This window comes from Chelon labrosus (genome assembly GCF_963514085.1).
Source record: "Chelon labrosus genome assembly, chromosome: 20".
In the NCBI taxonomy this organism is placed as follows: Eukaryota; Metazoa; Chordata; class Actinopteri; order Mugiliformes; family Mugilidae; genus Chelon; species Chelon labrosus.
In genome coordinates this window covers 10263701-10276207 of record NC_140353.1, presented here as the reverse complement: position 1 = coordinate 10276207, position 12507 = coordinate 10263701, and the positions used below count along the sequence as shown (strand labels likewise).

The 12507-nt window shown below is 42.1% G+C and overlaps 1 protein-coding gene across 6 annotated transcripts in view; it reads right to left on the bottom strand.

The window, feature by feature from the left end:
* Nucleotides 1-733: 733 nt before the first annotated feature.
* Nucleotides 734-12507, bottom strand: part of qkia (QKI, KH domain containing, RNA binding a) — a 66277-nt gene continuing 54503 nt past the window's right edge. Inside the window, exons 5-8 of one of the 6 annotated variants that reach the window (XM_084569580.1) lie at nucleotides 8145-8232; nucleotides 6286-6726; nucleotides 4201-4275; nucleotides 734-2965 (exon numbers count right to left, since the gene is read on the bottom strand). In XM_084569580.1, coding sequence (XP_084425706.1) covers nucleotides 2949-2965; nucleotides 4201-4275; nucleotides 6286-6726; nucleotides 8145-8232 — 621 coding nt within the window. In that variant the 3' untranslated portion in view covers nucleotides 734-2948. The other 5 variants (XM_084569583.1, XM_084569584.1, XM_084569582.1 and 2 more) reach the window with 5 other exon arrangements.

The window sequence follows — 12507 nt, the reverse complement described above, 5'->3', positions numbered from 1 at the left end:
TGTATTGATAGTTTGTCGTCAAACTGACATCGGGAGACGCCGGACCGGATGCTCTCAGTTTGCAGCTGTTGAAACAAACGGGCTCGATAACAGCACCGGGGCGGGGGGCTTGGGGGCGACCCAGCCTCCCTATCCGTTCCCTTGAATGTCATGTATTTTTCTCAGCTCATGATCAAAACATGTTCTGGCAGATTACTTGGATGCTACTGGCAGTTCAATTTGTTCTCGGAAGTTAAGTCACAGTCACCAAAAAAAAAAAAAGACAATATCTCAAATGATCTTTTTTTAAAATCTAAATAAAAAGAGAACAGAAGCTGCTCATACAGCAGAGTAAAGGGCCATCGAGTAAAGGAACAAAAAATAAAACTCATTTCAGGAAGACAAAACCATGGCACATATTTTAGCTGGTCAAAACGACTGCTATTCTGTTTGCATAGAGTAACTTCGGTAACACCACGGTACGGTGGGAGCTACCCTGCTCGACTATTCAGAGCGTGTAACACTAGCCATCCCTCTCTGCGCCATCTTGGTGGGTGCTGGATATTATTGAAAACAACTGGAATACTCAGAAAACAGAAACCACTGTTGATAAGGCACTTTGATTTGATCCTCTGTCTCACTCTGATCCTCGCTAACTTTCCAAGGGTTTTTTGACTGTTTTGGTCTTCCTTTCCAATCATATTCAAGGTAACAGCACTTTATCCTCACCCACGCGTTATATTTTTTTTTTCCGTTTTCAAACTTTTTTTTTTATTAGGTTTTTTCAGATTTTGTAACTGCAAGTAAAGTATCAAAAGCTAAAATTGCCAAAAATAGATTTTTCAATTTTTTACTCATCTCCAGCACCCTGTAAAATTATCTATTTTTTGTTCTCTTCTGTATTTGTATATGCAATGACAGATATCTACATTTTTATATATTTATATATATATATTTATATATATATATATAAGACGTATGTATAAAGCAATTTGAACAGGCAGGCATGGCTTTCACATCCTATTTTTTTCTTGAGAGAGTTGAACAAAAAGTTGTGGGCTCAGAAGATAGACTACGACCACAGGGAGGTGCGACACATTGTGGATGCGCTTTTTTTTTTTTTTCTTCGGATGGTTTGGCTCGTGTTTAAAATATAATTCATCAGTGAAACAATTAAAACTAAAAAAAAGTACGTCTCTAACGCAGAGGAAGGCTGAGATTACGCCGACCTCGTGTCCCCAGCTGGTGTAAAATAGAAAGAAAGCAACAAAACAATCGGCCAAAGGTTGAGATGACGAAAAGAAGAAAAAATGAGGAAATAAACACTTGTTTGGCAATGCGGCTGATGAAGCAACTCAACGTAGAAGCCAGGTATTATGACAAAAGCGTTTATGTACAAAACTTCAAAAGTGCCCTTCCCCCTAGTGATGTACTGAAAATGTGTAGCATGTTGATTTAGTGTTAATTTGCCTGTGTTCACCTCTGAAAAAGGAAAAAAAAATAAAAACACAGAGCAGTGTTGGGTCAAAAATCATCTAACTGACTGGATGTCTGTTCCAGCTGAAGGCAGGCACCAAAAATTCACACCCTTCCAAACTCTAGAATCACAAAGGGAGCCCTCTGTGAGACGGATGCATAATTGCAGATATATAATTCACTGGAAAACCCTTTGGCTAAATACGCACACTTAATACTTTTTTTTTTTTTTGTCTTTGTGATCACAGCTCGGCTAACTCATCGAGATATTTTTTTTTTTCTAAATACATCAGGCACTGTTATAGTGGATGTAGTGTGGATGGGGGTGTAGCAAAGGCCAGTAGCTCATAAGCACTGCTCCAATGTCCCCAAAGCCTCAGCACACCCTACTTACATTGTAGTATTAATTAAAAAATAAAACACACGCACACACGCATAGACCCATCAGCCCAAATAGTGACCTTCCCATGTTGCCCTTCATAATGTCTTAGTTTCTGCAGCCTGCTCCAAACATTAGATTGCGTTTGGTTTTCCAGAGATAACCACCTGCGTACGTTTGGCTAGCCCATTATTTAAGCAAAGCTAATTAGTCAAATATGAACAACAGAAAAAAAACAAACAAAAACCAAGTGGAGAGAATGACTCAAAAGAAAAGCATTAAAAAAAAAAGACAGAAGGAGGAAATAAAAACACATAAATCATAAAAAGCTCCTTTTGCAATCATTTCAGCCATGCTTTTTTTTAAAAAAACAAAAAAACAGACAGAAAGCTGTTTAGAGGGGCACACCCAGAATGTGTCAGCTCAATATTACATCTTAGAGCTCAACAAATGAACTACATGTGAAAAATGACAGAAATTAAACAAGTTAATGTGAGTGTGTGTTCTCTTTCCTTCTATTTCTTTTTCTCTCCCGGCAGGTGGGTGTTGGGTCAGGGTGGGAGCAGGTAGGCGCTCTTGAGTTAATACTTTTTTTTTTTGAGTGGGGAAGGAGGTGGGGTTGGGGATTATGTCATTACTCTGAAACCAAAATGGTTCTGCGTCTATCAGATACTGAACTTTGACTCACACAAGTGAGGTCACCAAATCAGAGCAATTAAAGGAGGGTGGGTGGGCAGGGTGGGGGTCTTTATTGCTATATAATTCAGTGCAGATTTATGAGTAATACCTCAAACACATCCACCCAGTATGATTCATGAAGAAAAAGAAAGAGAAAGAATGGGAATTGAACTCAATGAACAGAGGGAAAAAATGGATAATACACAACTTTGTTGGGTTTTTGTTGTGTTTCTGTGAAGATTCTGGTTGGTTTCTATTGTTTTTTCTTTTTTTTTTTTGTCAGAACGTGTTAGGGTAACTGTACGGGCAGGCGCCTCTCTCTCTCTCACTTGCGTCCGAGAGGCTAGCAAAAGGCAATTACCAGTTAACTGATCAGCAGGCAGGCTTGGGGCGGCTCGTCATTGGGTGAAGAGTTCAGAGGTCAGAAGGTCATGTGTTAGTTGCCGGTGGCGGCTAGGTGGTTAGAAACAAAAACAAAACAAACAGAAAAAAAAGATAGAAAGGATATTAGTGTCAGCAAGAAGAGACTGGAATGACATCATTTTAACAATAAAATGAATGCAATCTCTCATGTCGCCCCCTGCTCCTAATCCCCTTGCCAATATGAGATGAACCCAGATAATGTCATTATAATCATGACGCTGTCACGTCATGATCCCAACTATTAAGCCCCACCCTGAATCAGGTAGCTTGGTGGTTTAATTTAAGCGCACATTGCCCCCAAAACCAAAAAACAGAAGCAAAGAGAGGTCGCACAGACAAACAAAAATCTAGTGTTTTAGTGTATTTCAGGTTGGAGTGCAAGTAACAGTGTGATTAGTGGTAAGGAGACTTAATGACGGTAACTAACGTTATGTGCAGGATAACTGTGGCTAGTGTTAAATGTGCAATGAATAGATGAATCGATGCTTTCCGATTCTTTCTCTTTATTTAGCAGTATATTTTTATATAATATAAATATACACAAAAACCATAAATACATTTGATATAAAATGCTCAAATATAAAATGACAGTACCTCATGTACAACTGAAATATTAAAAATGTAGTTTTAGCTTTATTTCGATAGATTTGCAATACACTGGAGACAATGCAAGCTACCTCAGCTCATGTCTGTGCGTGTCTATTGTCCATAGAAAAATAAAAATCCAAAATAAATTTAAATTTCAAGGTGAAATGGTGCCTGGTAGCAGCACGGCTACTCGTCTTCTGCCTGCCATGTCTCTCAGATACAGTATAGAAATGCTTCTCCTTTTTCTTTGCTCCCTATGAGCCGAGGAGATAAATCATGTATGGGAACAAGCCTGCCCCATTTTAGGCTCTAATCTCACATCAGAGGAATGTCATTATACACCTTCAACACTGCCTGCAAAGTACTACCTGTCCTGGCTTTCACAGCTGCATAAACCGAAACCTCTTAAGATCACTTTTGCCTGAGCTTTGACATATACACAGTCTACATATACTGCATATGTTAAGTACTAAATGTAAACAAAATGTGCATACCACAATCAACCATTTAGCTGGTGTGTGGATGTATGGGGTAGGAAAGGTGGTGGGGGGAAAGGAAAACAAAAAATAATACAGACAATGTACAAATTCCCAACTAAGGCATTGAGGCATAATAGGCATAATAATCATTAAAATGCATCAGTCAATAGCAAAGTGTAGCTAGGAGACTAAACTGACCTCTGTCAGCGGTCACAATCCTTTGGTAAGGATGGACCCGCGTGTCATGCCGTCTCACTTTAGTAGCCATTGCACCTAGATTGTAACAGGTCCACAAGGTTAGAAACCATTCACTTTGAGGGAGGGGAAAAACAGTCATCTTTTACAGTAAGAACATTCACATTATAATGCTTGGATAATACACCAATACACAGAATAACATAATACAGATTATAGTACATATACACACACCACACATATCTTTCTTTTTCTTATTTTTTTTTTACATGTAGAAAAGCACAGTAGAAAAAAATAATACACCTTTTTTGGAGATTTTCTTGGTATTTAAAAATGCATAACTTAAGTACTAAAATTCCACAGTGCTCAGAGTTATATGGGGACTCTTTGAAAAGGGGGGCAGGTAAAGGGTACAGGCTCTTCGGCTGTCTAGAAAAAAATAATGTGATTCTTCCTGTGGGATCCACAGGGTAACTGAAAGAAATTTGTCTCTTTATTTTGAAAGGTGGGGAAATCCAATATAGCTCTGATGGTAATTGAATAGTGCCAGACACCACCTGCCTCTCCCTCGCTCCTTCATTTTCTCTTTCCCTCTTTCACCATTTCTCTCCAGGTCAATCTGCTCACTGGTGGCAGAGGCTGTCATTTTCCTCCCATATTTTGTCACAACTGATTTTTTTTTTCTTTCCCCTACTGCAGCGGTTGACATCGCCCCGTATATGTGACACAAACAAACTGTTTTGCGTGTATGTTCAAGTATTACAAAAACAATGTGATGTGTGCAGGAACTAAGAAAACTAAATGAAGCCAGTAGAAGTTAACTTAATAAGTAAGTTTATAAAATTCAACAAGGATTTTGTTCTGGCATTGTCAAGAGCAAGTTTTGGCTGATGACTATGCAAGCCAACTATACCACTCCGAAGTAGCAGATGGCCTGACGTTTCCTTATTCTCAGAGAAGCTGATGATGGCTAGATACAGTAGCGCAGGCAGCTGAGCCAAGTACACGAGTGTGTTTGAGTATGAGAGCGAGCGTGTTCCACAGGGCCCCCGTGTTGCTGAAGGCACCAATCAATAGTGTGAGTAAATAAAATGCACTAAGCTGGTGTAACCCTGCAAGTTAAGGAGAGAAAAGCCAGTCAGCTGCCCCTGTCTGTTCTGCACATGACTCCCAGAGGCACCTCAAATACACAGGTCAGCTAAAATCACACTGGTGTTTGCTGCTGCCAAATGATGTCGTGTATAACATTAGAGGAGTACTGTGTCAAATTAAAGCTGGGAAGCAACTGAATAAGGCCTCTTGTGTTCTAACATGGCGAACAGCTTTACTTTTTTTTTAACTACACATAAACATATGGTGGACATATCAAAGTATTTCTGCGAGCGATGTCCAGTTGTCTCTTTGGTAGCAGATGAGTTGAGCTTAAAGCACCATTGAGAAAAAATATAACACATAGACGCTCATATTGAGCTGTCTCCTGACACAGACACTAAGGGGAATGTCAGGTATTAGCACAGGGCTCTGGTTCAAGAGGGGTGAGGCTAAAACAATGGAGAGTAGGGATGGGGAAGAAAAAAAAAGGGGAGACTGGAGGAATTTAATGAACATCCCCAGTGGGAGTGAGAGAGGGACCATCTACAGGCATCAAGGGCTGCCTGCAGAGAACAGCACAGAGAAATGATTTCAAAAGCTGCAGAAATCCGAGGGGATCTGCAGCCAGACTGAATATGCCTCCAGGCCAGTGCATGAAAGGGTTAGAGAGCAGGCTGCGTGTATGTGAGTGTTTCTGTCAGTGTCTCATTTCACGCTGAGGAAAGTCCTCCTATATAAACCTTACAGAAAAGAGGCGATGTAAACCTGAGAGCGCAACGGTTTGGCAAGAGTCTAACTAAGACAGTGAAGTAACCCTAGTCCAAATTACTTTTCCAAAAGCCTAGCCCTCACAAGGTAATTTTGTCCCCTTTTCCTTTTACTACAGTGTCCATATGAGCCACATAGCTGGTTATCCCATCACCAAGAGCTTCACCAGTACATCCACCCTGTGAGTTTTTTTCTGTTTTGATCCTCAGGTGGACACGACATATTTACCTTTCAACAAGTCCTGACTGTGGCTCATGGTAGCCGCGTCCAGCACCCCAATGCCGGGGTAAAACAAGCTGCCCTCCTGTCCAGGCTGGCTAAAGCTGGTCGCTGTACCTGCTGCACCCATGCTTCCCCAGGCTCTCTTACCTAGAACCCCACTGTGCTCGATGGGGTACTCCAGCAGGGAGGTGGGTGCCAAGGCGTAAGGGTACTCGTAAGGGGTGGTGTAGATAAGCCCGCCATCCGGTGTGGGAGGCACCAGGGTGGGGGTGCCATTGGGCAGCATGGCAGCCATCTGAGCGGGCCGGATGAGGTTCATGATGGGGGCCCCAGCTGGTGTTTGGGGCCGGAGTGCCTGGGGAGGCAACACCTGACCTGTGGGGGCTGCTATGAGGCGGGGCCCCTGAGCGGCCGCTGCCGCCGCTGCAAGAGAGAACGCAAGGGTGGCTGCCATAAGCAAGAGAGTGAAGGACAGCAGTAGAAAGAAAGAAAGAAAGAGGACAAGAGATAAAGTATAGTGTGGTTGATCATTATCACAGATGAACAAGTGAAGGGTGAATAAACAAAAGAGGAAAAGAAGGGGGGGGGGGGGGGGGGGACGGGAAGTGGCAGAGAAAAACAAGGGAGGAGCAAAAGGGAAAATTAGTCCATGCAATGATCATGGTGGTGGACCACAAAAGCGACAATCTATTGCAAAAAAAAAAATAGTCAACATAGCAAAATAAAAAAAAACCTCAACCCATAACACAAGAAGCACAAAACACTGCTGACATCCCAATGCATTTGAAGCGGACCAATCACCATAGCGGCTAAACATTCGACTAATGGAAATTGCACAGAAGAGATAATGACACATGACAACAGAAATTGAGCAGATGACTAAATATAGAGGAGGACGACGTTTTCACAAAACGTTAGAAAAATTTGGACGTGACCGACGGTCGACGCGTTAAATCAAGTCATTTAAAGAAAATGTTGATCCTCTACATAGTCAGCAGTCAATGTAGGTTGGATGACAAGTGAACACACAAAAAATCATTTTTCAAAAGGTTATGCATTAGCACCTGCTATAAGCGTGCCACAGAAGCTTCCCCAAAGGCAAGTCAATTAAATCAAGGGCTTTTGTAACTGCAGTTAAGTGGTGCGCTAGTTCATCATGGCTACCATTTGACTCCGTGTTAAATAAGAAAAATTCAACAGTGACATTCATCACTTAAATCTTTCATTTCATAAATTGAAGCCCAAATGCAAAGAATCACCCACTTTAGGCATCGTGATTAAAATTGTACTTTGAATGATAATTAAGGGTCTGGAGTGTACATGCACAAAGGGCTAGACATGATATCATTTGCTGCTTACAGAACACACACTGTAGGTGTTTGATCTTGTGGCTGGCATGCAGAGTGGAGCAGGTGGAATACAGCAATGTGCTAACAGTTTAGAGTGTGCCAAGAGCAAGTAATACAGAGCGATTGCATCTGGACTGCAGGGGAAAGGATGGATGGATGGATGGAGGGATGGTCGAGGAGGAAATATATAAAAGAGAGGAATGGAACAGAAGTAGACCTGCTCATGGTTGGAAGACAAACTGAACTGTTTGGAGAGCTTGAGAGAGAGAGAGAGAGTGGTCTTCTAGTGGTCAGAGATAATATGATGCTATGTACACAGGAGATCTGACTACACATTAATTTAATGAAAGTAAACAGTGTTAGTTAATGAGAAATATTTGAAAAATAGATTATATTTTTCTGATGTAATTAAGTGTGGTGTATGTGGTTAAAAGATTAGATTATGATGCAAATTAGATGGATTGTGTGACTTGTGGATGTGTGTGTGTGTGTGCGTTTTCATTGCAGCTCACTTACATGTTTTGACATTGTTGTCTCTGTATGTCCCATTAAGAATAGCTAGCTCCATCAGCTGCATCTTCTTCAAATTGTCTTCACCCTCCGCCTGTGAAAAAATAAAAAAAGAGAGGAGATTTTAATTTGCATTCCCACCAACGCACCACACACTAACCCCGAGTTCAGACGGGATGCAGAAGCACCGCAAATCGCTGCCCATGTTAATACTACTCTTAAGACGGTACAGGCCGGCTCGCAATCTGCAGTAACAGTTCTTGGTGAGTGGTCTATTAGCTCTCCATGCTGCGAGGAAATCTGACAAGAAAACACACTGATCTAATCTATTAAAAACAATATAAATGATATACATATGTTAGAAATGAAATGTATTCCCAACTTGCTCCCAGTTTCAAATCCTCCAGTTGTTTTTTTACAGCACGCGACCACGATTGGTGCTTCAGAACCAGACATACGTGTTCCGATTATTATCCAGGATTATACAAAAAGCTAAAACCCGTGAAGATGTTATCAGGCAGAAGAGCAAGAAACGCCTGTTGATTTTCTGGTGTGAACAGCCGGGCTGATGCTCAAGCCAGACATGACAAATCACGGCACCTCTGCCTCTTGTCTGAACCCAGTTTAAGTTCACACGAGCAAAGACCCCTTCACAAGCCCACTGAAGCAAACCACATGACAACCATTTCACCTAACTACGTGTCTGGGTGTACAAATGCTACACTGGCCCAGTTAAATCATTTGGACATGACATGTCATCTGTTCTCCACGAGCACTGGTTGGATTGGGTTTAGGGGAAACAGAGATGGAGATAAGCTAAAGTGCTGTTGTCATGGCAGAGTGCCTTGTTGTTACCAAAATGCTGACAGAGACATTAAGTGTGAGAATGCATATTCATAATCCATATCAGAATGATAATTACTGTAATTTTCTTTGCTCCCTTGTGCGCAATCAAATGCGCAATAACCGCCCTGGCTAATGTCAGTCCTGTCAATTAATGTTTGGATAAATAAATACAAAAGCACCAGCCACCGTCATTATCGCTAAATTAGGGGACTGAAATTATTCACGGAAAGCAATTAAGATAGCACCCCTCCTCCCACTCACACCCATCCATTCCTCCCCTCCCCTCCCTCTTCTTTGTGCAACCCCTCCTCCGCCCCCAAACTCCATTTCCCCTGAAGCTACAGAACACTCAATAACCATGACAACACAAAAGCCCCAGTGATTTTCCAGGTTGTACATCATAATTTAAGCAGGGCCTTGTGTGAATCGTTCTCCAAACTGAGGGGGTGAAAGGATGAGCATGTGAAGCCTTCCTGACCTCAGACCAACCTGTGAACTACTGATTACACGCCCTTTTTCTACTTTAAGTTAAAACTGCTATGCTTATTCACCGCTGTTTCAACTCAAAAATATGACTCCTGTATGCGCATGTAAACGCATTATGTGCACACAAAGTAAGGCAGACCAGCCTGTTAGTAATGGCTGCGCTAAAAGCAGGAAGCTGGTACCGAAGCTCCTCTGTGTCTCTATTCTATTTACTGTATGTGCAGAGTCTGTCTCCTGGACTAATTCACAGTTCAACAACAGTCTGCAGCCCCATTCACAGAAAGATAAGGAAAGAAAAGAAGTGGAAGGGAAGAGAGAAGGAGAGGAAAAAAGAACGAGGGCTCAGAGTTAAGCCCTCCCCTGAGACTCCTCTTCAACACAGCCACAGAAAGAGGAAGAGAAAGAGCAAGGTTAAGCAAGAGAAAAAGTGACAGAGGCTGGTCTCCCTTGGCTTAATATAAGGCAGTGGCTTCAGAGCAGTCACACTATTCAGCTGTGTGTGTGTGTGCGTTGTGTGCGCAATGTTTAGTGTACCACAAGGCTGCCAATTAATGGAGCAAGGAAACCCTCTCTTTCCTTCGCTAGCTCCACTGTCCTCTGTCTTTCTTTTCTTTTAATGGGAAAGTCTTAAAGCACAAAAATTGGTCCAATATAGCAAAACTTTTTCCTGCAAACACTGGATTAAAGGCCATTAATATGAAACACTAGACACATGACATACATGAAAGCATTGGCTTTACATTAAACAATTAAAATCAAAACTTGTGTTCAGGGTTCAACAAACAATAAAAATAAGTTGATGTTTAATAGTTCCCAAGCCTTATTTTGTTCCCCCACCATCAGCCTCAGAGGTGAAGAAGGGACCACTTGACATGCAGCGTCCACGCTAACTCAACATGGCCCAGGTCAACGGCTAACATGTCCAACAATAAACCTTCTTCAACAGGGAGCCAAAATCACTACTAATTAGATTCTGCAACGTCTATGTAAACACTTGCACAAATGAATGAACAAGCCCTCAAATAGCACACCTAAGACTGCCAGTAGATATCAATGAATCCAATTTGTCATTGTTATTGCAGTTTCTTCTATTTCTCTGTGATCTACATCGTAAAATCAATCAGACCGGGACTTCTACAACCTTGTACAGCTAGAATAAAAGGTGAAAAATGTGTCTGCTGCAATATACTAATGACTCTCGCAAGTCAAAAAAAAGACAAACAACAAGCTTCTTCTTCCCGTCTTTGTGTCTCCCCAAAAATTGTGTCAGCAGTTCTTTGGAAGTGCGCCAAGTTGACTTTCTAAACAAAACTGAAAAATGAGTAAAAATGAGCAGACTATACAAAAAAAAACATAGCTTTACCTGATTTAAATTGTGAAGGCATCTATACATGTGATGCTTTAAAAGCTCAGTGGGAAACAACAAACCAAACATGCATCTTTCCTTTGTTGCAGAGCCGTAGAAACAATATTTACTCTCATAAAACAATACTCGTGGCAAGCTTTCGCTAACGCACATCCCAAAAACTATTTACTGTAAATTAACTGGTAGTGTTGCTCTTCAAATGAAGTGCAGCAGCCCTTGTGAGCACGGTATATCCCGGAAATATGAGGGCAAACAAACACAGCTACTTGATGTCTTTTGGCTACACCTAATGCTATACTAACACTTTAAAATCAGGCAAAACTAATGAGTACATTAGGTGAGGTGAGGCTTTATAAGAAGAAGAACAATGGGGGGTTGTTTGGTATCAAGTTGCAGATCGGCATGCATGCTGGGGTATGAATGTTAGAGCTGCTCGTGTGTGCAGTATAATGATGGATCTGCAGTGTGGTGGGGGTTAAATGGGCGCAGGGGAAGAGGGTGCCACCATCCATCCAACTCTGCATAGGTGGCACGCTGCCGGTTGAGAGGAGAGAGACACAAAATAGAGGGCAGCGAGAGGGGAAGAGCACAGATGCTGCTGCTAGTGTGAGGTGTGCGCCGTGTGTGAGTCAGATGTGTGTATCCTCAGTGGAGGGCTGCTGATATAGCTCCATCTTCTCACTAACACAGTTTGTTAGCTAAAGCCCACCCAAACCCCCGACGGATCATTTCTGTTTTACATCTGAAACAAGCTCATTTTCCCCCACATCAAAATACAAAATCCCTCCTGAAACATTTCCCTAGTTTTCTGTTTTTGTTCTATGTGGATCTGTTTGGAAAGCGCTGGAAATATCTGCACCGCTATAGAGCAACTAAGATGGCAAAAAAGCTGCAAACAGGGAGCTGAGATCAGAAAAAGCCAAAAGATGATGGTGATGACTGGTGGAGTGGCAACTGACTTAAATCACGTAGCCCCAGGTGTTATGGGCCAGCTCCCTACCATAGCAGCTTAAAAGAATGATGAAAAGTCCTGGAGAGAGCGGCTAACACTTTAATGTTTCCTTGCTCAAGGTGTCGTCACAAAATTAACAGACTCCTCAGTGAGCTTGCACGGCCCATAATGAAACCTTCACTCAGATCTAGCCATCACTGGGACTGTCTGTGTGAGCAGGCTGCATCTGTACGTCTGTAACTATCTGGCTGCTGGAATTCCCTAGAGAGGAATAGCTTCTGGATTACAGCCTGGGAGCAATGAGGAAGGGAAGTTTTCTTTTATCATCCCTAACATGGACACACACACACACACGTGTGTGTAACCAACACACACTCACACGCTCCTGTCCATCAGCGAAAAAGCCACTCAATAAAGCTGCTCTATCCACAAGAATCAGATTCAATCAATGAGGCCTATTTGTGAAATCAGCAGAGCGGTAAAAGCTATCAGGGACAAGCAAGACAGAGGGAGGAGGGAAGGAGGGGAAGAAAAAAAAAAGAGGAGGGAGGAGAAGGGAGTGTGATGAGCTAAAGTAGGTGAGCTGTGTCCCACTGCCTAACTGACAACCCTGCGATGAGGTCACTAGATGCATGCTAAATCACTGTCATGCTTCACATTTGTGTGAATACCCGTTATGAAAAATACCCGTGCCGGTATGTTACATGAATGCAAAGCAC